This window comes from Passer domesticus, chromosome 1, assembly GCF_036417665.1.
Source record: "Passer domesticus isolate bPasDom1 chromosome 1, bPasDom1.hap1, whole genome shotgun sequence".
Taxonomy (NCBI): Eukaryota; Metazoa; Chordata; class Aves; order Passeriformes; family Passeridae; genus Passer; species Passer domesticus.
Genome location: NC_087474.1, coordinates 139,241,187 through 139,266,976, shown reverse-complemented (window position 1 = coordinate 139,266,976; position 25,790 = coordinate 139,241,187). Strand labels below are relative to the sequence as shown.

General features: G+C 38.0%; 1 protein-coding gene across 8 annotated transcripts in view; it reads right to left on the bottom strand.

Moving 5' to 3' along the window:
* MATN2 (matrilin 2) overlaps positions 1 to 25,790 on the bottom strand; it is a 67,979-nt gene that overhangs the window by 36,146 nt on the left and 6,043 nt on the right. For all 8 annotated transcript variants that reach the window (XM_064392536.1, XM_064392585.1, XM_064392552.1 and 5 more), the window contains exons 2-4: positions 21,735 to 21,896; positions 6,752 to 7,321; positions 2,630 to 2,752 (exon numbers count right to left, since the gene is read on the bottom strand). In XM_064392536.1, the coding sequence (XP_064248606.1) occupies positions 2,630 to 2,752; positions 6,752 to 7,321; positions 21,735 to 21,867 (826 nt within the window). In that variant the 5' untranslated portion in view covers positions 21,868 to 21,896. The remainder of the gene's footprint in view (positions 1 to 2,629; positions 2,753 to 6,751; positions 7,322 to 21,734; positions 21,897 to 25,790) is intronic.

Genomic DNA, 25,790 nt, shown 5'->3' with positions numbered 1-25,790 from the left:
ATGGTCATTTACAGCTACAAAATAGGCTTTTGGAACATGTTTGAGGAAGTCAGCCAAGCAAAAACAAATTTTCTTTTATAGCTGTCTGCTTCATATCAAGCGGCATGATGAACAGCATAAACAGTCGCTTAACTCTTTTGTTCCAGTGTAAACACCCACAAATAGATAATTTTCCAGCTTGTTTCAGCTACATTCCTCTTTTGTATTATTTTGTTTATTAATGTAAGATTTCAGCATCTCTAGAGAAGAATGGGAGAGATTAGTTAAACAAACAAATAGAGTGTAATAAGTAAAGAATACCCATTATCTGACACTCTTCTCTAGAAAAGTTAGACCACAGTACACAAAAGTAGTATATAACCATAATAATTAAAGAAATGTAAGAATATTTTTAGTTTAAAAAAACCCCATTTCCCAGCATGAAGTGAAGTTGCCCGTTCATTGTTGATTGAAGCCATTTGGTTAAGGGCTTTAAAGAACTGAGTACTGATAGCATATACTCTCACAGCATTAAAAAGAAACAAGGGAAGAGAAGAATAAAAACAGAGTCTAACAAAAGAATGAAAAAAGAGTATAACATTAGCTACATAGCATTCATCATTTCTGCACTGGTTAATTCAGAAAGTATTAAATTATGTATGTAAAGAAATTATTTGTTCATTGAAGAGCTGCCAATACAACCAAACCTTAGATAAATACATATGGTTTATGTTGATCATGTATTGTACTTAACATAAACATGATGAAGATTTATTTTACTTAAATGTCAAGTGAGGAATCCATTGTCTCTGTGCACTTGTGGGCAATTAACAGCTAGTGAAGGTAACTGAAATACTCCCAGACTGTGCATTTTTCTTTCACTGTGGTTCTCCTGCCTCCAGAACTAAGCTGACCCCTTTGTCCAGGCTGGGCTCCCCATCCTCATGAATTCTGTTACATCTCTGTGGGGGTTTTAGACATAATCATTTGACCTCTCCATACTGATAGTGCATCATCTCTCTCTTCACCAATGATTTGCACCATCCTAGCACATTTAAGGCCAGTTTGATGACTCTCAGATTTCCAGTGCTAATTGCTAAAATTAATTTTTAATTTGGTGATGTAAAAAAACCAAGGCTACAAACACATTGAAGGACAAATTTCCCTTTCATATTGATCAAACTACAATCTGGTATCATCTGAATGATAATCAAAGCAGGTCAATCACAGAAATCATGTGAGAGGTAAGTGGGGAAAATTAATAGATAGCTAAAAAAGAAGGTAAAGCAACACAGCAAAGGCTTTGAAAAATGGTAGAGAGAGAGCATATTGAGGGCTACTGTGCATCGGTCACCAGCAGAAAAATTACACATAATTCCAAAACTCTTGGAAATTAACCTGTATTTGAAGCAGTGCAGTGACCAAGGTTTCAACTACTGGCTGAGAAAATCTATGGAAATGTAATAGAGTAAAAAGAAGAAGAGACAATAAAGAAAGACTTTTTCATACTTGTAATTAAAATTTTTAAAAATTTTTTCACATACCTTCACTGTTTCATTGGTGCTTAGTATTTGCTATAAAAGAGCTCTAAGCAAGAGAGACTAAGAATCCACTAATCTCAAGATACATAGTAGCTTATGTCACTCTCCTGAGATACAGAACATCAAACACAACGACAGGACCTGAGCCTGCAGTCTTCACCTTAGTGCTAAATTATTGACTATAAGAGGTACATTCTATGCTCTCATGATGACTGTCTCCCACTGTTTCTTGAAAAGATGTTTTCCAAAATTTTTCTTCTGGGTAAAATCTGTTTAGCAGCTTTAATTTGAATCCATTCACTTTCATCTGAATCTGTACACTGCTGTATGATAAAAACTTGAATTTTTAGCATGTACATTTTCCACAAGTAATTAAAGACAGCATTACATAATTTCTTTAAAATAAGGTGGACACAGAAATAAATTTGTCATATCCCTCTGATGTAAATTGCTGTTAATCACTAGGAAATAAGTCAAAATGGACTAACAAAATAATGATCACAAAAATCAAAATTAAAGGGAAATAAAGTTTGTTATTATAAACTATACAGCCAATTACTCAAAAATGAAAAAAGTCAACACTTTTAAAGAGAGGAATGAGAGCATAAGCAAAACTTCTGAAACCATTTTTTGAAAGGTTGCAAACCCTTATATTTCCACTAGCAGTTAGAAAGAGCTTTTCAGAATGTCAGGTTATGTCACAGTTTTCTAGTATGGGGTTTATTGCACCATTCTGTACCTTTTAGTACTGTTGACAGCTGGACAAGTTAGTAAAGTATCTAAATTCACTTCATTTGAGATGATAAAGTTATTGATTTGGTTGTTTTTAACTGCTGAACTTCAAATACCAATAGAATTCAAATGTAATTTCATATAGTTACAGTGTACCTCTGCAGAGTTGTGTATAAAATTCAGCTGGATGTATTTCAGAGAGATTTGTAAGAACTTCACTTAAAGCAAGAAAAAGAATTACAACTTCACCTTTCTAGACACTTTCTTGTGATTATCATTAATTATGTACTGACTTCAGTTCTTTATGAGTCCAACAGAAAGGGAAGTGATGTTAAACACTTTTTGGGACCATGAAAGAGAAAAGAAAGATAACATACTGCTGCAAGTCTTCTGGTCAGCATTCAGAATATACCCTTGTTTACATCTGCACGAGTAGGAGCCAGGGGTGTTTATGCAGAAGTGATCACAGCGATGCTCAACTATACTGCACATATGAGGCACTGAAACAAAAAAGGAAAATATTATTAGCTGCTGGTCTTAATTACTTGTGGTCACAGCTGAAAAAAAACTGAAAAAAACTGGTGTAGAAAATATTAGTGAAGTAACTCAGAAATTTCAAATTAAGTGTTGCTAGTAAAGACAAAAATGAGAGCTTAAGAAAATAAAAATACACAAGGGAATATCTGAAAAAACTAATCATTTGGTGGTCCTATGAAGACAATAAAACAAACCTATTATAATCAACTTTAGAAAATAAGTGAAATTTAAGTGTAAGCTGATTTAGAGGACATTAAATTTCTTGCATTAAGAAAATCACCACACAGCACCCAATAATAAAGAAGAATTCTTAAAAAACAACTTAATGAAGCGACTATATTGCTTACTTAGTTATTAATGTTGAGGAACATGGAAATAATACATGATGACACTGAGGATATATATCTCCAAGATTCATTATGCAGGAGCTGAGTTGAGCTACCCTCTAGTTTGTAAGTCCTTCTGAGTCTATCTTTGTTCTGTTTGTATTTTATGTCTCTAATAGCAAGTATTAAAATGCAGCAGACAGACAATGAAAGAGAAGAAGAATGGAGGCCCATTCAGTCAAATTCATTGTTGAACTATTTTTCTCCAGAGCGGTATTTGGGGATTAAGAACTCTTGATATTTTCTTTCCAGTGCAGCATTGCTTGTATGTAATCTCTATACTACATAGGTGAATTACTTCCCAGAGAATTTTGTGTGGAAAATTATCTATTTTGCTCAACAGCAATTAGGGATTGATGTGTTCCTTAACACAGTAGGTCGACAAAGCTCAAAATTTATGGAATAGATATTGACAGCAATCTTCTAGAAGGCACAACAGAAGCCTGCAAAGTACCTTAACCTGGTAGGTGTGGTACTTGCAGAAAAAACCCACATGTGATTTTAACATATATACCATGTATCTGCTCTTTGGCATGGTTACTAGAGTTAGGTATTTATTGCTAGCACATACACCACCACAATTCCCTAATCTCTTAATCAGCTTCTTGGATCTCACAAATTTCTCCCATAATAAATCTTCTCAAGTACTTTTATTTATGTCAACACAAATCTACTTTGACTTCTTGTCTTGTCATCTTTCTGTCATTCTGAAAATGAAAGTATTCAATGACAGGACTCCAATAACTCATGTTCCTTCTGAGAGTACATTGCTGCTGTCTGTTACCAATCTTCCCATCCACCACACAAGTACAGTGTACATATTCTGAAGTGTTTCTGCTGCCCCCATTTCAAAGCAGTGATACTCTCATCATTAGTCTCATTTTAGTGGTGGCATCTGCTCTCTGAATGATTTCTGCAACCTCATCTGTTGCAAGAGGTGTTCAGTGATCACAGCAAGGTAATAGAAAGGGTGATCTCATAGTAAAGGAATCTGAACATGACCCTTGTTGTGAATTAGATCTTATCTCTATATCACAGGGTCCTTATTTGATTTTGGGCAAGACAGTAATATCAGTATCTTCAAGGAAACATCAGCCTTCACACTGTAACTGTTCAGATAGAGACACCTGAATCTGGATTTGCAGGAATGCAGGTGATGGCTGTAGAGCTGTGAATGACATGTTGTATTCGTCCATAAATGTTGCATGCCTGAAAATCACACCAGGGATTGCACTGAGTCAAATATTTAAAGTTAGTGGGTGGTTTCGACAAACTTAAGCCTGTTTCTGTGTCTCCATTCCTCCAATGTAAAATAGGGATGACACCACTATTTACTTTACAGGAATATAATAAAGACTTTATTTGCCTCTGACTGCTCCATCCCAAGTTCTGTCTTTCTCATACTTCATCTGATCTCCATCTCCTTTCCTGGATTCTGTTCCCATTTCCACTGACATTTTTCTGAGTTTTCAACTCTTGTCTTATTCTTCATGCCTCTGATCCCTCAGGATACTCTTTGCTCCTGTTTTACCTTGGTAACTAGTAATAAAAAGGGGTCCTGGCTTCAACTGGTGTTTCTGACATCCCCAAACCTTTAACAGTTAGGGGCAGCAACTGTAGGGAACCTCTGACTTAACAGAATAGAGCACATCCTGTTTACAGGGATTCTTCTCAGAATACAGGTCTTGGGTACTTAGCAGTCTCCCCCATCCACTAGTAATAGTGGTTAATTTGGCTTACTTTTGTTTTCCCCACAGACCTTCACCATTTGGCCATGGTTTTCTCTTGTCATCACAGGAACCATGGAGACACATTTCCACAGACATAAGGGTGATTCAGACACAAGGACAGCTCAGGGGCCAAGGTCTCTTCCCCTTTTTCTACACGAAGCACAGCAGACAGCATTCCAGAAGACTTGACCAGAAGGGTGCCTTTAATTGCTTTAGCAAAGAAACAAGGTGTCCAGATGTTCCATTCAGCTACAATGATACTGTCTCTGGATCCACATCTGGGAGGACATAAACTAACCACATTTCCTGGAGGAATGTGGGTGCTCTAGGAAGCAGAGGCTATGATTACTCTCGAAATTCATCAAGCTGAACGCTGCTTCACAATCAAGAGCAAATAAAATGTTATGGATCCTATCTCCAATTTAGTACCTTATGTTGAAATCCATATGAATCTAACAGCTTAAACTCTCTGTTGAACCTGGGTCTGTAAACATGTCTTAGGATCTCACAGCAAATCCTGTGGAGGCATTCCCTGGAAGCAGGAGGCAACTGCTACCCTTGTCACCTCCATAGTCCTCCATCAGCAGTTGGAGGGAGTAGCTTTACTGAGGAACACATAGTTTTGAATAAAAGTGAGCTAAAAAACTTTAACAAATTTGTTGAACACTGACCAGTCAGAAAAAAGTCCCAACTAAGTAAATGGTATTTGTACTGGATTTGTTTCTAAAACACAATCTAAAAAATCAGCATTTGCTGTTCATTCCATTTAAACTCTCCATCCATGATTAGTTTACTCTTTCTTGGTTTTTAAATATATCCTACTATGCCAGCTAATAATACAGCAAGGAAGAAATGGGAAAAAATCTGTTATCTGATGAATGTCTGTGTTGGTGTTTTGTGCTGAGACAGTTCAGCTGCTCTTTGAAACAATTTTGGAAAAGATCAAGTAAGGAAAATTCTCCAGACTATCCTTACAATAAACTGCAGTTCTTTTCTGGCAAAAGCATCCCTAGACATGAGTGACTATTTAATCTTACCATGCATTCTTGTTCTGAATTCTAGTGAAAATACATCAGCTTGATGCCAAATTTGTATTGAATACTTTCCTATTTATCTCGGGAATAAATAAAAAAGTCTACTAAGCACACAGATTAAAATAAAATTAATTACAAATGCCATAATATTTGCAAAAGGTAATTCCTTATCAGGGAATTACAGATGGAAGTGATATCTCTGCTGTAAGTTAATGCCTATTAAAATATTTACCTTATTGTCTGAATGAATAATGTCACTGTAACAGCTTTTCCTAACTTCCTGTATTTAAAATAGATGGAATGTAAAACCTGCTAAGTCTGTGTTTCATTTCAGTCACAAGGCATATACAGAAATTATTCTTTGCATATAATTAGTATGTAAGCTTTGAAAGAGAAATCCATGGACTCTCAAGACTGTTTAAATAACTGAAAGACTGTTAAGCAGTTTAAAATTTCACTACTAAGGGAGATCACACTTAAAAAGAAGAGATGAAAAAACTTATCTAATATTCAAGTAGCAGAGATCATAAATTTATTGCTATTATGCAATAAATAGGAAAATAATGATATGTGTGTGTGCCTAACTGCTTATGACCACGAGCAATTAAATCACATGTTATGGCACTTAACAGTAGCATGAATTTTCCCCACATGTGTGACTGCTATTCTGGATGTTGTTTGGCTAATCTCCCTTCAATACATATGTTCTAACAGATAAGGTTTCATATTTTAAAAAAAAGTTTAATTATAATGCATATTTTTTTCTGTTTCACTTTCATCTATATATCCAAATCTATAGATAAAAATCTTACCACAAAGTTTAGTCTGGAAGACAGAGGTCAGTGTTTCAATCTGACTGAAATTAGCAACCAGAAACACATGTTCTTCATGTGGTTCACTCCCAATGGACTTCAGAGTGTTCATATCCACTCTTCCCACTCCAATAGCAAAAATCAGGATTCCTGAGTTACGTGCTTTAGCAGCAATCTCTGCCACAGGATCCTGAGGTCTCCCATCTGTCACTATCATGATAATTCGGGGCACATTCTGCCTCAGAGGTCGAGCCCCCTCTGTCTCTGAAAATGCAATGTTCACTGCATACTGCAGAGCTAGGCCAGTCATGGTGCCAGTGCCCAGGTGCATCATCCTCTTCACTGCTCTTTCGATGTCCTGCTTCCTCCTGAAGGTCTTCAGTGAAAACTCCTGTTTGACGGTGCTGCCGTACTGAATCAGACCCACGTGCGTGGCATCAGGGCTGATGTCCAGAAACTGCAAGATGGTCAAAATGAACTCCTTCACTTTTTCAAAGTCATAGTGACTCACACTGCGAGAGCTGTCAATGATGAAAACAAGGTCCAGACGTTTGTTGTTGCAAGTGTTTTCTACAAGGAAAATGAAAAAAAGAAACTTTACAATTTCAAAAAGCAAACAGGTTCAGGTTTACTGTCTAAACAAACACTCTGACAAGTGCTGTGAAAATTCAGGAAAAATAGGACATACTACAATTAAGACTACTTGGGCAATATAAATTTGTTCTCCAGTATATAACAAAAACTGCCTGATACTTGATAATTATATGTTGGGGGTTTTTTTGTGTGTGTAAGGTAAGTGCTCAGAATGCTTAATGGCAGTGGAATGGTGAGACAGAATCACACAGAGCTTGGGTTGGAAAGGACATTAGAGATCATGTAGTTCAACCCCCCTGCCATAAGCAGGGACACCTTCCACTAGACCGGGTTTCTCAAAGCCCCATCCAACCTGGCCTTAAACACTGCCAGGGATGGGACATTCACAACTTCTCTGGACAACCAGTTGAAGTAAAGAATTTCTTCCCTATATCTAATCTAAACCTGGCCTCTTTTAGTTTATTACTTCATTCCTTCCTGTCCTACCACTACATGCCCTTGTCAAATGTCACTCTTCAGGTACTTGTGCGTTACCCAGTTGTGTCATTGTTGAGATTTTGACCTCATTCCCTGTGCAAGGGTGGAAATCCTCTCTGAATCAGTTAACTATTTAAGTGGGCTGCACTGTGATGCTTTGTGTGGCAGGGCCTGAGAATTTAGAAATCTAATACTGTGACAAGTCAGGAAGACATAAGTGTTTCATTAAAAATAGAGAAAACAGAACACAAAGAAATACATGTCAAAAGCATCTGTTAATTGCACTGACTGATAAGAGATGTGAAGGGACTGATTTTTCAAGGAAGTTGGCACTAAGCAGCACTTTGCATGTACAAAGTACTGTTCTCAACGATGTCAACTGCAGCTGGGAATGCTCAGCAGTTCTACAAATCAAATGTCATGATTTCAAACATGTAATTAATACCCATCTGGGGAAAGTTTCATGTATTGGACTAGCTCAGCATCACAGAGAAATTATATGGTTGCATCAGAGAGAAAATCCTGTTGTCTGCAGTGGCACTCTACTCAGCCAAAAAAACACTCATACTGAACACTCCCTGAAATCCATGTCAGCTGTCAGAAGCCTTTTTTTCCAAGAGTCATTGAAACAGAAATATTACAGAGTATGTCTATATCTGACTATGGCACAGATGGGCAGGCCAAGCTATTAGGGATAGGAGCAGAAGTGAAGGCTGGCTGCCTTCTAGGCATCCTAAGAGCTTTCTGGGACTGTGGGTATATCCTCTGGCTTCTGCTCAGCACACCTTTCTGATAGACTGTAAGAAATAGGAGACACATGCATGAGTTGCATGATGAGAATGGATAGACTGACCATTCAAAGGAAGCCAGCACATGACAGGCTTGAGGTAAACCTGTGAGTTGAGCTATCAGACTTGCCACAGAAGAAAACAGCATATGGAAAACTATTAAAAGGACCTTGATGGGATGCTGATGAAAAGAAAGCAACAGAGGTTTAATGTATATACTAAAGACTCCTCCACATTAGGAAATCCCTGGGTCACAAAAGCATTGCAGTTCAGGGAATAACTGCAGGTTGCATTTTCTTCTCCTTAAATTATTCCACATGCATCTACTTTTGACCTCTGTCAGAGACAGAATATAGGGTCAGATACACCTATGGCTTCAATCATTGTTCTCCTCTTCTTAAATTCCTGTGGCTATGAATAAACCTGTGAAGTAGTTAGTTGTGTTTTTATACCTGGCTTGAAAGATTAAAGATGGGAAGAATGCTCATTAGACTGCAGTGGCATCCTCATTTTGATGAGACACCCCTAATCAGTAGTTTCCTATATTGCCAAACGCAAACGCAATTCAGTTCCCAGTGCACTGTCATCCATCTTGTCCAGTGAATGAGGCAAAGGTTTGGTGGAAAAGTAGTGTCTGACTGTACAATCAAAGGTCATGCCATACTGCACTAGTACAAGCGGGCCAATCAAAGACTCAATTGGAAAAACGTCTCTCTGTAGACTGTCCTTTAAACAAATTCGCTTGTGACTGCTGACGAACGCTCACCATGCACTTCTGCCAAGGCAGGGGGTGAGAAAGATGCTTGTTTTCACTCATTAACTCAGAAGCCTCTTTCATAGATTACCAAGAAATTTTTTTGGCATAGAATAAAAATGCTCTTTAATGACAATAAAAATGACTGCCTGGATTTATTCATGTGCAGTCTGCAGTACAGCTTTATTCATAAGCGTAGGAATATGCTCGGGTTGCTTATTCTTTCAAAATCAGAGCAGGTTGAATATAAGCCAAGCTGAGGAGAAACAAAATTCCAGTTCTAATGGGATACAGATATCCTGACATAACTATTTTCCACCTTATTACCTTAATTAACTTATATATAAAAAATTACAAATTATCTTTACTAATATAACATGGAAGATTCCAGCAATACAAAGATAATGCCTTAGCATTTCTTATTATTTCTTAGCCTTATGATTTGTGGGAGCAGACCAAGAGGAAAGAAGGATAATTACAGAAAAAAAAGGTTAAGAATATGTGTGTGCATATGAGGGGAAGGACAGGTGAGAATGAAGGGTAAAATGAATGCTATTTTATTTCCTTTGAAACATTTCATCATTGATTCACTAAAGGTAAATCATTCTTGACCAGCCTAATTGCCTTCTATGATGAAACCTCTGCCTGGATGGATGAGAGGAGAGCAGTGGATATCGTCTACCTTGTTCAGCAAGGCTTTCAATGCTGTCTCTTACAAAATCCTCTCAGGCAAACTCAGGACGTGTGGACTGTGTGAGTGGACAGAGAGGTGGTTTGAGAACTGGCTGAACAGCAGATCCCTCAGGGCTGCACAAGGTCTAGTTAGAGGCCTGTCACTGGTGGTGTCCCCCAAGGATCAGTACTGGTCCCAGTATTGTTTAACTTTTCACCAATAACTTGGGTGAAGGGGCAGAGGCCTCCTCAGCAAGTTCCCTGACAACACAAAGCTGGGAGGAGCAGCCAATACCCCAGAGTGCTGTGCAGCCCTTCAGAATGACCTGGGCAGGCTGCAGAGATGGGCAGAGAAGAACCATCTGAAAATCAACAAAGGTGAATGCAGGATCCTGTACCTGGGGAGGAACAACCTGCAGGACAGGGGTGACCTGCTGGAAACAGCTCTGCAGAAAAGGACCTGGGGGTCCTGAAGGACAGTGAAATGTCCATGAACTGGCATGGTGTTCTTGTGGCCAAAAAGGCCAGAGGTATTCTGGGGTGCACTACGAAGAGCATTGCCAGCAGGTCCAGGGAGGTGACCTTGCCTTCTGCTCAGCCCAAGCAAGGCACCATCTGGAGTGCTGTGTCCACTTCTGGGCTCCTCAGGACAAGAGAGACATGGAGCTGCTGGAGTGGGTCCAGAGGAGGGCTACAAAGATCATGAGGGGACTGCAGCATCTCTGTTATGAGGAAAGGCTGAGGGAGCTGGGCCTGTACAGCCTTGAGAAGAGACAACACAGAAGCGACCTCATCAATGTCTATCAGTCTGAAGGGATGGTGTCAGGAGAATGGACCAGGCTCTTCATGGTGGTGCCAAGCACTAGTACAAGAGACAATGGGCAGAAATTGATGCACAGGAAGTTCCACCTGACCATGAGGAAAAACTTCTTTATTTGTGTGGGTGCACTTGAACAGGCTGCCCAGAGAGGTGGTGAAGTCTCCCTCACTGGAGATATTCAAGAACCATCCGGACCCAATCCTGTGCTCTGGGACGGCCCTGCTTGAGCAGGGAGGTTGGACCAGATGACCCTCTGTGCTCCCTTCCAACCTTGTCCACGCTGTGATTCTGTGAAAAAAAATCAGAACTACAGCCATGGTGCTGAATCCTTTTAATTGGAATATAAAGATTTGGATCCCCGTCTGAAGAGACTCATTCATCTATTCTGAAGTCTGGAATGAATCTTGGTGAGAAAAAGCCTGCAGAGCCTTGGTGGTCAGAAACACACCACAATGTGCTGAATTACTTTGGAAAAATCTATTAAGCTGAATGAAACACAGTGTTTTTAAAAACTACTTTGACCAGTAAAGTTCTATATATAGAAATACCAAACATTTCCAAATTAAGATGTATTTAAAATCTTTGTCTTTTGATTTGGTATGATTTGTTTTTTAAAACTCTGTAATTATTAAAGTTGATTTAACTTGGGCTCAGTGAAAAATAATATGTAACTTTTCTACAGATAAAAAATCCAGCTTGGTGGTATTTTGAGGAGTGGCAATCAGCAGTAATGACTGACAGATCTAAACACTCATCCTCTCAGATAAATTTTCAGTGATAGCTTTTTAGCAGTTACATGGTTCTCTGTTTGTCCTATAAACTATAATTTCTTCCTCTGACCAGCTGTCATTTTGAACAGTGAACTTTCTCACAACTTTGGCAAACATCTTCATAACCAAAAGTAATTCCCTTTCAGTCTTATGAAAATTGACATACTCACTGAAAAGAGCTACTCATCCATAAACCTACTTCTAAGTCAGCAGAGGTCTTTCATTACCAACACAAAAGTTAAAAACCCCTCAGTGTGGGTTGTGTTTTCCAAAGGGGAAGCCAGAAGAGGGAAGACAAAGACAGAAGGAAAGATCAAGTCAGTGTAAATATGTTGTCCTTCTCTACTCAATATCCACTTTGTAAATGACAGCTACAGTGATGGCACCTTTGGAAAACTAACAATGCAAGGAAATTTCAGTTCTACTAGGAAGAATCTAGCTAGGATCCAATTACTGAGAGATACAAAAAAAAACCCCTTAAAATAATATTGAGCATCTTCATTTCCTCTAAAGCTGAAAATCTAGTTAAATCATTTTATCTGATGACTGCAGGTTTCCTTCTATTCCTTTCTCAAGGCAAATAATGCTCAGCCTGTTTTGGCTTTGACAAAGCTCACAGTGCTTTGATTTTGCTCATCCATCCAGGGTCTGTGTCTGAGAACCTGTTTCTATCCTCTCATTTTTCACTAATGTTACATTCCCTTAATACAACAAAAGTAGCACTAGGGAGCTTTCTTGGGCATTTGAATTGACTTCTCTAGACTGTTAAATCATTAGAATAGTTCCTGATACTGTTGTCTGAGGACAGTTCACATTTTCTCAAGCAGTCCTCAGGCATGATACAAGAAGCAGCATGAGCCAGGGATCCATCCTTTGTGGACAGAACTGGTCTGTGAGCTCAGGGTATCCCCCAGCACAGAAGCAGACCACGTTGTACCACTGGAGTCAGTGCCAGAGAGCAGTCTAAGGTACCAGCTAAGCTCAGAGGCCAGCTGGCTCCATCCACAGTGTTAAACTCACCATCCTGCTCAAACAGAATGGCTGCATGCAAGAAGCCTCCTGGGAATAATCCCTGTAGGGATTATTCTCTCTACCTTCTGAACCACACATGGTGCTTGCTAGTCACTGTGGGCCAGAGACAGCTCCAGCCATTTAACAGCAACAATAATGGTGCAGGTCCAATGCCCAAGAATGTGCCCAGCACTGTTTCATTTCCTCAAACATTTCCATCTGGGCATATTCAAACTGAACACATTCAAATACTAATGTTTTAGATGGTCATTTTTCAAAAGTTTTTGCAAGTTGGTTGTCTTGAAAAAACTGCTTGTTTAAAAATGAGTTAGTTATTTTCTGGTATTGTCCTACATTTTTATGACTCCTTAATATTTTTTTCTTTTTCTTAATCTAGATATTACTTACTTGGCTTTATCCTAATAGATGAGAATGGATAAATATTACAGAAGGCTATTGCTGTATGCAAAGCAAAAGGAGATCAGCTCAGTTTGGTAAACACTACAACAAAGTTTACACTGTGAAAAAGTCATTTATAACAAGCAAATATTAGCTCAGGGAAGATGTTATAGAGTATGACATCAAGCAAAAAGAGTTAAGAAAAAATAAGTTCATAGAATAATTATTATCTGAGCAGTCTTTAATAGTAATTTTAATATTTTGTGTTTCTTAGCTCACTCCCCAGTAATGCATATGCAATAATTATATGTCCTGTGACACTGCCAGCAGTAACACCAGGTGTCTTTTTAGATTTTATCTTTGAGTAACAGAACAAGTCTTTATGCAAGAGTAAATAAAAGGGGGAGAAAACTATTCTCCCTGTTAGCATATTTTACAATTTCTTCCTAAATGTCTCTCCTTTCTTTACCATTTTATTATTTCATTTTCCCTCAATCCTGTCTTCTTTTTACAACTTCTTTCCTTATAAATCTCTCCATAACTCCTACAAAATTTGTTAAAAGATCTATGAATTTCCTGGGTGTCAAATAATTTTTTATTGAAGTCCATAATTCTGGTTTTCCCTAGCTAAACATCCAGCTAGAAAGATTGTGTTTGACATGTTCTCAGATAATTCCAAAAGATTTCCTAGGTCATTAAGAATGTTTAATCTTCCTGTCATAAAATTATACAAGTAAACAGTAGCCAAATTTTGAATTAATTAATAAACATACCAAGTGCAAAATGCTTTGGGAAACACATTTCGTGATTGTGATTGCTGCAAAGAATAAATGACGAAGAGCATTTATTCCAAGCACTTCTGTCTCTAGTGAGACATTTTGAGCAAGTTAGCTTCCACTCCTTTTAGGTTTTTTTCATTTTAATTCAAAGATGGACAAAGTATGGTATGGCACATTTCAGATATAATCATACCTAGTTCCTAAAGTAAACATTAGAAACTGCTCAATACCCCTTTCCTAGCCCACATACATGCTACACTTGGTTCTGCGGGTGATGCCACCTCTTCCCAGCTCTGGGACAGGCTATGAATCCAAGACATGCCCCTGTACTTTCTGGCCCTATCCTTACTGTGAATCTTTCCCCAGACACACAGGCCTATGGCCCTAACCCAAACATTCATTATGAGTTTGGCAGCTCACCCATTTTTCCTTACAAATTTCTTCATCTGGGAACAATCTCTAAATGGAACACAGCCTCCAGACATTTCTTTATTGCCTCTGACAAAATCTTTTCTGAACTTCCAAAATTTCTGGGACAACTATACAGCAGGAGGCTCCTGTCCAGAGATTTCCATTTCCTTCTACATGCAAATGCTTCATTATTAGTCACTGCAGTGACTAAAGTGGTATATTATTTTGTTCTCATTTCACCTCACTATTTCTATTCCTTCCCTGTCACACTTTTCAAAATAACAAGGTCATTATTAACACTAAGTCTCTCTGAATCCAAAGTCCCAAAACTGACTCATAGTATTTCTTCATTTCTTTACCTACACTGGTGCTTCTCTGGTATGAAGCCAAAGTATGGTGTAAGGATAGTCTCAAGTTTCTTAGTTCTTTCTGCATATTTCAGCTGCTCTGAGACAGAAACTGTTTGGTTTCCTGACAGGAGTCAAACATGCTTTCATGGTCAGGAGGACCAGGGAGCAGGTTGCTTTCCTTGCAGGCAGTAGAACACCTGCACAGAAGGATAAAGTATCCTGATATCCCCATGCACACGGCAACATGAAAATCTACCCACCGCTTTCTGACAGAAACAAATGTCATGTGCTCTCAGCTAAGGATAGCTTACACCCATGAGAGATGAGGAATTCATTTTCTGAGCCACGATGAAGAAACTCATAGTACACACAGTAATGCTACTTTGCATCCTGTTCCCACAGCCAGCCTGGAAGCACTTACTGTGACTATCTTTTCCTGCACTCACCTGTAAAACATCAAATCACAACCAACATGAAAAAGGTGATTATATGGGAAAAGGTGATCTTTTTATCTTTCTGCTTGCAGATCTGAGACTCCTGTCTTCCCTGAGCTACTTAGGGTGCTGTTGGTGACACAGAAATTATTAAAGAGAAAGAATGGATATAGAAAGTAAACAATTGTTAGCAGCAGCATAGACAATCTAGAGAAAAAAGACAATCTAGAGAAAAAATGTGACCTGAGTTTGTGGTGTCCTGCATTCGGGACATTACCTTAACATTTTAAAAACTTTTATCAATACTTTTTTTTAAAAGTTGCCCATGTATTTGTTTACAGGGAAAGCTGTTAGCAACTCCAACATTACTCATTGATCAGCTGACCTGAAACCACATTTTTCTATCTATTGGTAATTGTCTAAGTATTAGATTCTTTTCCAGAACAAATTCAGAAACAGCATGAGGGGATAGTGCTGTATACCATTCTCCCTGTCTCCCAAAACATGTGGGACATCATGTCTACTGGTGAACCAGCAGTTCTTCCACTTCAGCAGTACTTAAATAAGATGGTGTCTTCAAGGTTCCAATGCAATTTAAAGTATGTTGTCCTCATCCACAATAGTGTTTGATTACTCATGCCTATAAAATGAGATGTTCTTGAAGCCATGCAAATACTGTTTCCATTATTCAAATTAATTTTGTACAGATGTACTTTTTAAATTAAGAAGGCAAAGTGCTCAAAATGAAGTCAAAACCAGCACATTTCTGAATGTCAGTGTTCTTTCTTTTGGCCTGATTTTTCTTCAAGATATAATACACAGTGGAGGCTTTGAGCTCCTTGAGAATATACTCATAACAACAGTTTTTTTACTCACAGAAATGTTCCTCACTGAATAATTGTCAAGGAAAATTCTTTTTCAAACAGAAATGGTATTTCACAGTAATTTGTGGGGGCTGTAACAAACAAATTCAGAAATACAAAGATCATTTGATGTTTAGTTCATGACTCAAGTTTTTTTCTGTAACAGCAGATATTCTTTCATCCTGTGGAAATATTACAAATTACCTTTAAAAAAGGAAAATAAGAATAAAATGGTGGAGGAGGGGCAAATTAAAAGAATAAGAAAACAAAAAAAGAAAGAAGGGAGGAAGGAGGGAAGAGGGAAAAGGCTTTGTTAGAGGGAATACACATTAAAGAAATACAATCAAATGTCTTGTGATGCTGGAAATCAGATTATATTCCATATAATTTAAATTACAGAAATACCCCATAGGTGACTTAAAAGTGAATGTGATTTCGATACATGAAAATTCATAATGAATACTAAATACAACAGTTGGCAAGCAGAATGTTGTTCTGTGGTTAAAAACTGCTAGCACAGATCAAAATCCAAACTTTCTGATCTCCATGATAATTGGCTACAGATGAGCATCCTCAGATTAGGACATAAATCCCTGAGGTCTGCCACGGTCCCAGCTAGTCCTCATGGCTCATTAGCTGGGGCTGTTTAAGGGATAACAGCTGCTGCAGGAACAACTGGCTGGGCAGGGATATGGTTGCTGATCAGATCTCTCTTTCTCAGACTCTGAGACCTCTGTGAGGGGCTGGGGAGGCACAGCCTTAGCACAAACCAGGCTACAAAGCCTCAAACCCACAGAGAGAGGGTGTTCTACTGTGCATAAACCCCAGAATCTGAAAAAGCAGCTACTGTGGGGGAGAGGCCAACAGCTGAGAGATTAAGATGGAAGTTGAACTTTTGAGAGTTAGCATAAAGTTCATGGATGGCCTCTCAGCTATTGAAACAAGCACTACTGAGAAGCAAAACACACCATTGCTAATATTGCTGATTGTAGTATGTATCTATACACCTCGGAAGGAAAAAACAGGTGATTTTGCAGGCTGTAAAATGCTTCGTTTGCTCTCTTTCCAAATATAACGTCTTTCTATTTATATGGCAATATCATGTTTTGAATAGAAAACTGATAGGTAAATAAATGGATAGGTATTTGATTACTTTGTATCCTTACAAAAACTTGGCTAGGATCTTGCTTGTATTTTAACTACTTATGTGGTAATTCAAAAGATGTAATTTGCAACCACTTCCTACCTTCATCTGCTGCATGGAAGACTTTTCATCTCCCCCAGTACTATAGCAGTACAGTATGTCTAACACATATAGTTACTGTGACATAATTCTCATTTCAATTGCAGTACAGGGCTCAGTTACAATAATTCTACTTTCTGACAGGATTATGTCTGAGGACATAAAACTTGTCTGGCTTGCATTTATGTGAAGAAATAACACATACATACACTGAGGCTGTGAATTAGCTCCTTACAGCAGAAAGCATCCCACATTGGCTCAACAGTCCACATTAGGAGAATTCAGAGATCTCTGGTCAGCCCTTACTGTATAAATATATAATGAATTAAACCAAAATTAAACAGGAATCTTACCTTCACTTCACAGAAGCATGATGGGTTGGGCTCACTTCTGTCACATACTTTCCCTTCTGATTTGCTCCTAAAGCAACTCAGAATGTTTAACCTGATAATGTCTTAAGCCCTAAAGTTACATACACTCAACTTTAAGAACTGGGTTGGAGATAAGAATCCTTGGATTAATTTTAACTGGCTCTAGCAAGTGATTCATAAACTTGGTGAGTGTTCCACATAGTTCCTATTACTTCGTATTATTAGTGGAGTCATACATACACAAGCAAGAGACAGATCATTGTATATTTTGTTGCAAAATATTATTTAATGCAGACAGAGGCATTTGAGTTTTGCAGCAGCTTCCACTAAACAGGAGCCAAGTACATTTCCTTCTTGGCCTCTGTTTTAATTATCTTTAAATTATTTAATTTAAGTATCTGTTAATTTTTTGTTGTTTCTTCTGGTATCGTGTAATATCTAAAGGAATGCCCCCTAAATTAACTTTTCTCCTTACATAGTTATTTTCAAAATCATGTAGCTGCGTTTTATATTCCTAAGGAACAGAAAGAATGTTATTGCTTAGAATAGTATTCTACATTCAGATCTTACTGATCTTCTTACTTCAGATCTTTCCAAAGAAGTACGCCCATATGAAATTAAATACATGCCCAGTTTACCAGAACAGACTTTATCAAGAAAAAAAGCAAACATAAACACTTGTAGGGGTTGCTTTACAATGTGGGAATTTTGATTTGCTTTGTTTTGTAATAAATTATTAAAATGCAGTAGGGCCTAAGTCCCAGATCTGCTTCAGAAAAAAACCCCACAACTTCAAATACCAAAAAGGCACTACATCTTGGATCTACAAGGACTGGATGCCTGTTGCTTCTAGACATGAAACCTGCTGAAGGTGCTGTGGACTTCTAACCAGCCTTGCAAACATGGTATGGAAATCACCACTCTGGGCAACTGACCTTGCTCTTCATCAGTCTGTTTAGGTGCAAAAGTCCATTTTCATTATATCTGAAGGGAGTCAGCTAATCTAACAGACATCATTTTATCTTTATAACCATGCAGCAAGTATATCACTGCTTTTCTTTAGAAAAAAACAAAATATTATTTACGTTTCACAAATCAGGATAAGCCAAATTTGATCCAAACTCTGGATCAAAGTACTGATGAAGGGAAAAAGAAAGCAAAATCTAGTTCATATGTCAGATAAGGGGAAAGGTGACTCTTATCTGCTACAGGAAAGAGACACTGACATCTTATATCTTTCTGTTGTTTCACAAGATCCTGCACAACTATGGAAACAATTATTCAAAACATAAATATACCTGCATGAAAACAGCATCTTTTAGCAACATAATACAAATTCTTCTATTACTTGAAATACATATATGTATAATGTAATATGTTGCAAGAAAGACTTAAGAAAATGTTAAAAGTTAATTAATTTGGAACAATTGACAAGTTTTTTATATTTGGAAATCTGACTCGGTGTTTAATAAAAGAAAAACCTGGAAAGCAGTTTGGCTTTCAAGGGCCACATAGTGAGAGTTCCTAAAATTCTATTTCCAATAGATCCTTGAACAAAATATTTCAGCTCTTTCATAGAAATTACTAGCTATAGCAATAATCATTTTAAACAGCAATAAGCAATGCAAAGACCTGCCAAATTAAAACAATGTGCATTGAGATTTAGTTAAAAAAATTGATGAATAAGAAAAATATATATATTTTCAGACACAGTTCATTCCTCCAGAAGACTTTGCTAAAATATATAAGCAATTAGATCTAACAAGACTATTAAGAAATCTATGAAGTGTTAGTGCATGGCTGATGAAAAATTAAATCCTCCTAAACCTGGATCTCAAAGTACTTTTTTCTCTATATGGACAATTCCACAGAATTTTTCATCCATTCCATTTTACTTATTTAACTTGTCAGTCTCCTAGAACAACAACTTTTACTTCTGTACTTGGACACCACTGTATTTTACCAGTAAACAGTGATCACAGCAATACACTTTTGTTTTAAAAATGATGAAAAGAAGAAAAAAAGAATAAAATTCTTTTAATACTGCTATACTTACATAGCATAAACTTTCATTTTAGTCCTGAAAAAGAGACTTCCATCCAAAAAAAAATCCAACCCCAACCTTATTTTTATTACTTTTCCAGGTACCTGTTGGTTCTTTGCAGCTATTTTGCTCCATTTTGCCTGCCAAGCAAGTCTTTACACAACAGCAGCAATTGTCATCACCACCACTACTTCTAATATGCATACTAGATAGAATGTGACAACTTCTAATCCCTGTTAAATTGCTGGAATTCTGGAGTGATTTTATTAAGTCTATTACTTGATGTCACTGAGATCGTGTTTTGGCCCTGTTCTTTCTCATGCCATTTATGGAACACTCAACTTTCCAGCACAGTGGCACTTTAAATATTGTGTTCTTTACAGAGAGGCATGATTTCACCATGCCACTGTTTCTATACATTGCTGCACGTAAGCAGGTGACCTAATTTCTTGAAACAGAGTGCAAGGCCCAAGAGTCTGACTCCAAACTGCCACGTACTTTTATGGGCTGGCTCAGAGAATGTTCCAAGTTTTTTGCATCATTTAATGTCTTGAAGAGGTTCATTTAGCCAGAACTGTTTGCATCCTGCACATGCCAAACTGAGTAGGGATCCAGTGGTTTCCAAATGCAGGGACCAGAAATCTCTTGGCTTTTGAAACAAGAAATAAATATTTTAATCTGTATGTTTTGATTTATACTGAGTGCTAAACCCTTTCATATATTTCCCACTATTTAAATTTGAAAGAGACGCTATAAAAGGAATTTTTAAAAATCACAGGGAAAATGGCAACTGTGAAATGTTTCACTTTCTCCACATAACACCTTGCCTCTGCACTCATTTTCTGGAGAGATGAGCAATTTATTTATTAAAGTAATAAGTTCACTTAGGGTATTTGCTAGGAATCCTAAAATATTCAGGAAGACCTCCTACATAATCACATTTTAGAATGTAGGATTTTAGAAAGTTTGAGATTCTTGTTAAGAAAGGTGGATATTTCTCTTTGTTGTCCTACATCCATGGTTTTTTATGAATCAGATCTCCAGAGCTGTGGTTTTCAGACTTCAGTAGCAGAACCCCAAGTGTTTCAGGACTGTGTCTATTAGTTTTGAGTAAGATTAGTAAAAAAAGGAAATCTGTTATATTTTGTTTTAATTTGTCCTATTGGAATTGAAAACCAATGTTTTTAAGTTAACAGATTGTGAATGGTACTTTATGTAGTTTTACATCATTTAAAGGATTACATTTTATTTAGACAAAGCATTTCACTGATAAAACTTGCTGCACTCCTCTCTGTTACCCATTCTCCCATATTCTTGCTTTCTTCCCAATGTATCTTCTGCAGGAAATTCACATTCCTCATGTTCACTTGGGTTAGGTGACCTCTATGGAGTCCACTTACCATCTCCCAGTGGCTGGAGAGAGGTATCTGATGACATCTACAACTGATGGAAATCATTAATCCCTAATGATAGGCTGTGTCCAAACCCTATCCATGCTGTGTTTTCATAACCTGACAATTACTTTAAACAATTAGCAAATGACAGTTATTCTAAGTCACAAACTGTGAGGAAACTAAAAAGTTGACTGTGATACACAAGTGATGACCAACAATAGAGAGATGAACCTTATGTTTTAAAACACGACAGCCCACAAGCTGAAACTGATACACCGTGTCCTAAGATTTTTGGCAAAAGAGGAAAAAACTACCTCATTATAAAAAATTACTCATTATAAATAAATCTGACAAAATAAAGGGATTAGAGGGATTAGCATCAAGTAATGTAATGACAAGCCTCATTCCAATAGCCACAGATTTCTATTCAATCCTCTTTATGCACATTACACACATGCAGACAGGTAAAACTTCCCAGCATGGTAAAAGGCTCATTTGACAGAACCTCCATGGACCAGCATGTATCTCATCTAAACACTGAAAATAATGTTGTTTCTTTTTTTTCAAGCCAACAGTCCAGTAGCAAATATTTATTTAATATCACTTACATGAAGTAAATCTGGTATCCCCAAAAGTAAATAACTTCTTTCAACAGCTGCTACCTGGTCACATACCTGCTGGCAAATGGAAATCTCCTTTTTGTTATAGACTAGCTCAGCCAAGGTTTGGCCAGCTGCTTATGCTTTTTATCATTTGTACTTGAGACAGTTTTTGGTAGTGGTGTTTGGGGTATTTTGTGTGCAACTTACCCAGCAGAGATTGTGTGTTAACGTCCCTTCTGCGGGTGAAATGTCTTCCGGGGAGATCCTTTGCCATGACAGTGGAAAGCAGAGTGTGTGCAAATAGCAGAAGGAAACATGCAATCATTTTCTTCATCTTCATGAAACAGAGGGACACGCAAGGATGTAACACTGCAAGAGGAGAAAAGGAGATAAGTTCTTTGATTACAATAAAAGATGTGTTCCAACCACATCAGTCACCCAGCAGCATTGCTTCCCTTCCATCACACACAAACATGCAGACACACGGGCAATGAATAATACCTACAACCTCAAGAAATAAGGTTTACACAATAACACAGCAGTTGGCAGTCCCTGTATAGCATTTGTAACTATTGTTAGTTGAAATCCAAAGTCAACATTGACAACAATTTATAATAATCAAGTATTTTTAAAGCAAGAAAAGGAAGTTTGTTTCACTCAGCCTGTCAGCAGAAACAGGTTTGAGGACACAAATATATTTTTGTTACTCCACTTAGTGCTCCTTTGCCATTTTTTCAGAAGTTTAATGATTCTTGTAGTCTGAGGAATTCTTGCTTCAGAAAATCTTGGATAATTAAAATAGAGAGAAGAAAATATATTTCAGAAACAGCAACTATAAATGTGAACTGGTGACAACTCATGCTTACTTTTCAGAAGACAGTCCATGGTTGCTAACGTGAAGATACCAGTGCAAGATTAATCTTGTTTGTAAGAATAGACTCCTGGGGACTGGAAAGAAGCTTGCCATAGGTTCTGGAGCAATTTTAGCATACAGAAGAACAAACTGACAGCCAAAATTCCTACATTAAGAGATGATTCCTGACCAGGAGCCTGTTAATGCATAATGAAAATCCATGGCTAACTCTGCCACAAACAGAAAACTAAGACTGACATGCTAGAGACTCATTTTCTGGCTGTGTTCCCCAGTGGTGGCTTCCTCAGACAGAGGCTCCTTCTACACTCCCCCAAACCTTTACTGTCATGGTTGAGAGCATCCCACAGGAGCTGGATTCAGTCTTGGAGTGGGTGATACAATGAAACTTAGTAAAGAGCTCCCCTAGGTGTGCAAGACATGGATAGAGCTACCCACTTTCATAACAAAGAACTGTTTTAACTGAATCTGAGTGGAACTTCTGGAGCAGTGAAAATTTTAACTGTTATTCTTGGTGAAGTAACTAAGACTTGAAAACAATTTTAACAGGGCCCTAAACCTAACAAGCAGATAAGGAACAGAAGGCACCTAAATGCTTCAGTTCTGAAAGATAATTCATTTTCTTTCCCACCATGAGCTATTCACTGGCAGAAAGGAAAATTCTGAATAAATATTTTCTCTCTAATAAAGATATTTTATTAATTATTTTTCAGTCTTTCCCACACGACCATTGCACATAATGTATTTTTCTGACCATCAATCTATTTTTCCTTGTGTGTATCCTACTTAGCAGCCCCAAATGCAGACACAACATTCTGGTGCATACGCCAAAATGAGTCTTTGCACTCAAAACGCCCCACTTTACTTCAGTGTTCAGTATTATCCAGTAATGGCCAATACATAATTCAAGGACATTTGATCTAGGAAAGAGATGGAAATAGCTGGTGTTTATAAAAATGGCCACAAAATAATTAAATTTCTGGGCATCTGGATGGTATTATTGCTAGAGTTTTTCCAGTGTTCTAGTCAGAAACAGATGAACACTGGAAACAGCACACACCACTGGAAATGGGACTATGTTTTGCTGGAGGCAACTGTTGTTAAATCTGGAGATCACCAGTCCCAGGTATCTTTTTACTCCTCAGAACATCACCACAGACAGGGCTGTGCTAGGGGTCTCCTCTTGCTCAGGCCTGCTCATTCAGCACACGAGGCAAATGGACCTCAAGGACACATGCCAGTTCTGGCACTGATGTTTTAGAAAATCAGAAGCCATGCTGTCAGGGTTAGAGAATAGAGAAATATCCTTGTTGCAAGGCTGTTACAGGAACTTGGTATGAACAGAATGCTCAAGAGGGCTTTCTGGCTCTTAACTACTTATCAGAGGCCTAACTCATTCCTCCTTTCTTTTCACCCTGAACAGCTGTGACGATGGCACTAAACTCTAAGAAAAGCCATTTTGGCTGTGGCTGATGGCACGTTAAAGAACCAAGTACAATGTGGCAGAGCCTCCACAAGACATAGCTAAACAACCCAGTAACAGCATGATGCCAAAGGAAATGGTAAATCAGTGTCTCAGGAAGTCCCACCCCAAAATAAACTCTCCTACATTCTGACACTTAACATATTTTATACCTTTGTAGCAATTTTTGATATTTGGTCATAGTTGCAAATTCACTAGACTCACAGTTGTCCATAAGCAACTCCAGAAATAAGAAAAAAAAGTGTTTGTTGTGATTTGAAGTCTTTGAATTCTGTGAGGAAAATGTTTACATATCATACAAGTATATAATTAGCTGACCATATAAACTGAGTTGTCTCCATAATCATTCATTAGCTGTCATTGAATTCTGGAATACATTAAATATTTTCAATTTAGTGTAATTTTTACCAATCCCTTTGAAAAGTAAAGTTGGAGTACTAAAGAAACAGAACCACTGAATAACATTTTGTTCAATAGTACTTTGGATTCAGAAACTTTAGATCCTCAGATCTCAATATCTCAATATCTCTAGTCTGATAATCAGAAAATAAATCTACTAAGAGATCCACCAAAAAGGATCCCACTCTTGCTAAAATAAAATCTACTATGAACACACTCCTACCCTCACAAACAGTGTTCTAAAATACTGTTTCAAACAAAAGCCATAATTAACAGTGAAGAGGTTCAGTTGCCTCATCTTCAAAAAAACCAAAAAAAACCAAAAAAACCCCACAACATATAATCTAAAATAAAAATGTAAGCAAAATTTCATTCATTTTCAGTGAGAAGGAAAAAAGCAAAAAACCCCAAAGCCAAAGGCTGTATATGTGATACCATGCACTGATCCAAGCCTGCTGTCACCCCTTCATCCACACTGAAAGCTTCTGTGCTGCTTTCCTGGGGTGATGACAGCCTGGACTTGTGTGCTTTGCTCTAGTTCCAGCTACATATTTGTGTCCACTGCTGCTTTTACATGACCAGTCTGTATTGTGGTTGCATGGCTGCTCCTCATACAGTCCTCCCATGGTTCTCTGTTTATCTTCTGGGCCTTCTGCAAGGTCTCCTGTCTTCACTCTAGAAGCAGGATGGTGTTTACTGCACCACATTTGGTATTTAACACCTCATTTTTCCAGCAGGCTAAGCCCTTCTGCCACAGACCTCTGTATCTTCCCACTGTTGGTTAACCCTTGCTCGACCATCTGAGAACACATTCCCAAAGTACCAAACTTACAAAGTCATATTTTTGTGGCTAGCTGGTGAATATATTTTGGGCACTTTTATTCCAGCTGTCAGCACTATACTATTGGGAACCAACTGCCCATGGCAGACCCAAGACCAAGTCACTGCAAGACAAACATCCTGAACAGCTCAAAAAACCAAAAACAACAACAACAACAAACCCAACAATAACAACAACAACAAAAAATACCCAGCAAGAGGAGGCTTGCCAGTCCATGGGGCTTTACCAGGTTGAGCACCAGATTCACCAGCTTTCACTGCTCCACTCCTCTACCCACAGCGAGAGGAAGAAGAGTGAGGCTTTCACAGCAGCCTGGGAGCACTCAGTGCAGCACAGTGCTGTGCTGGACATGTGAAGAAGCTGCTAACAGAGAAGAGACAACTGCTGCTCACAGAGGTACAATCTGGTGAGGGCTGCTGGCCGTATCTGCAGCTGTCTAGAAGAAGTTTGGTATAAAAGAGGAGATTCTCCCAGAAGATGGCAAATAAACAGACAGGCTCTCTGTTCTTTTAAGCTTCCCTCATTCCCTAACTGGCTGCTAGTCAAGAGCTGAATATTGCCATGGTGTGTTCTTATCAATTTTACCTGTGCTAGCTTAGCCATATACCCATGCATCAGAGTAATTTTTCTGATGCACTGTTATGGAGTTTCATGAACCACAGTGTAGGA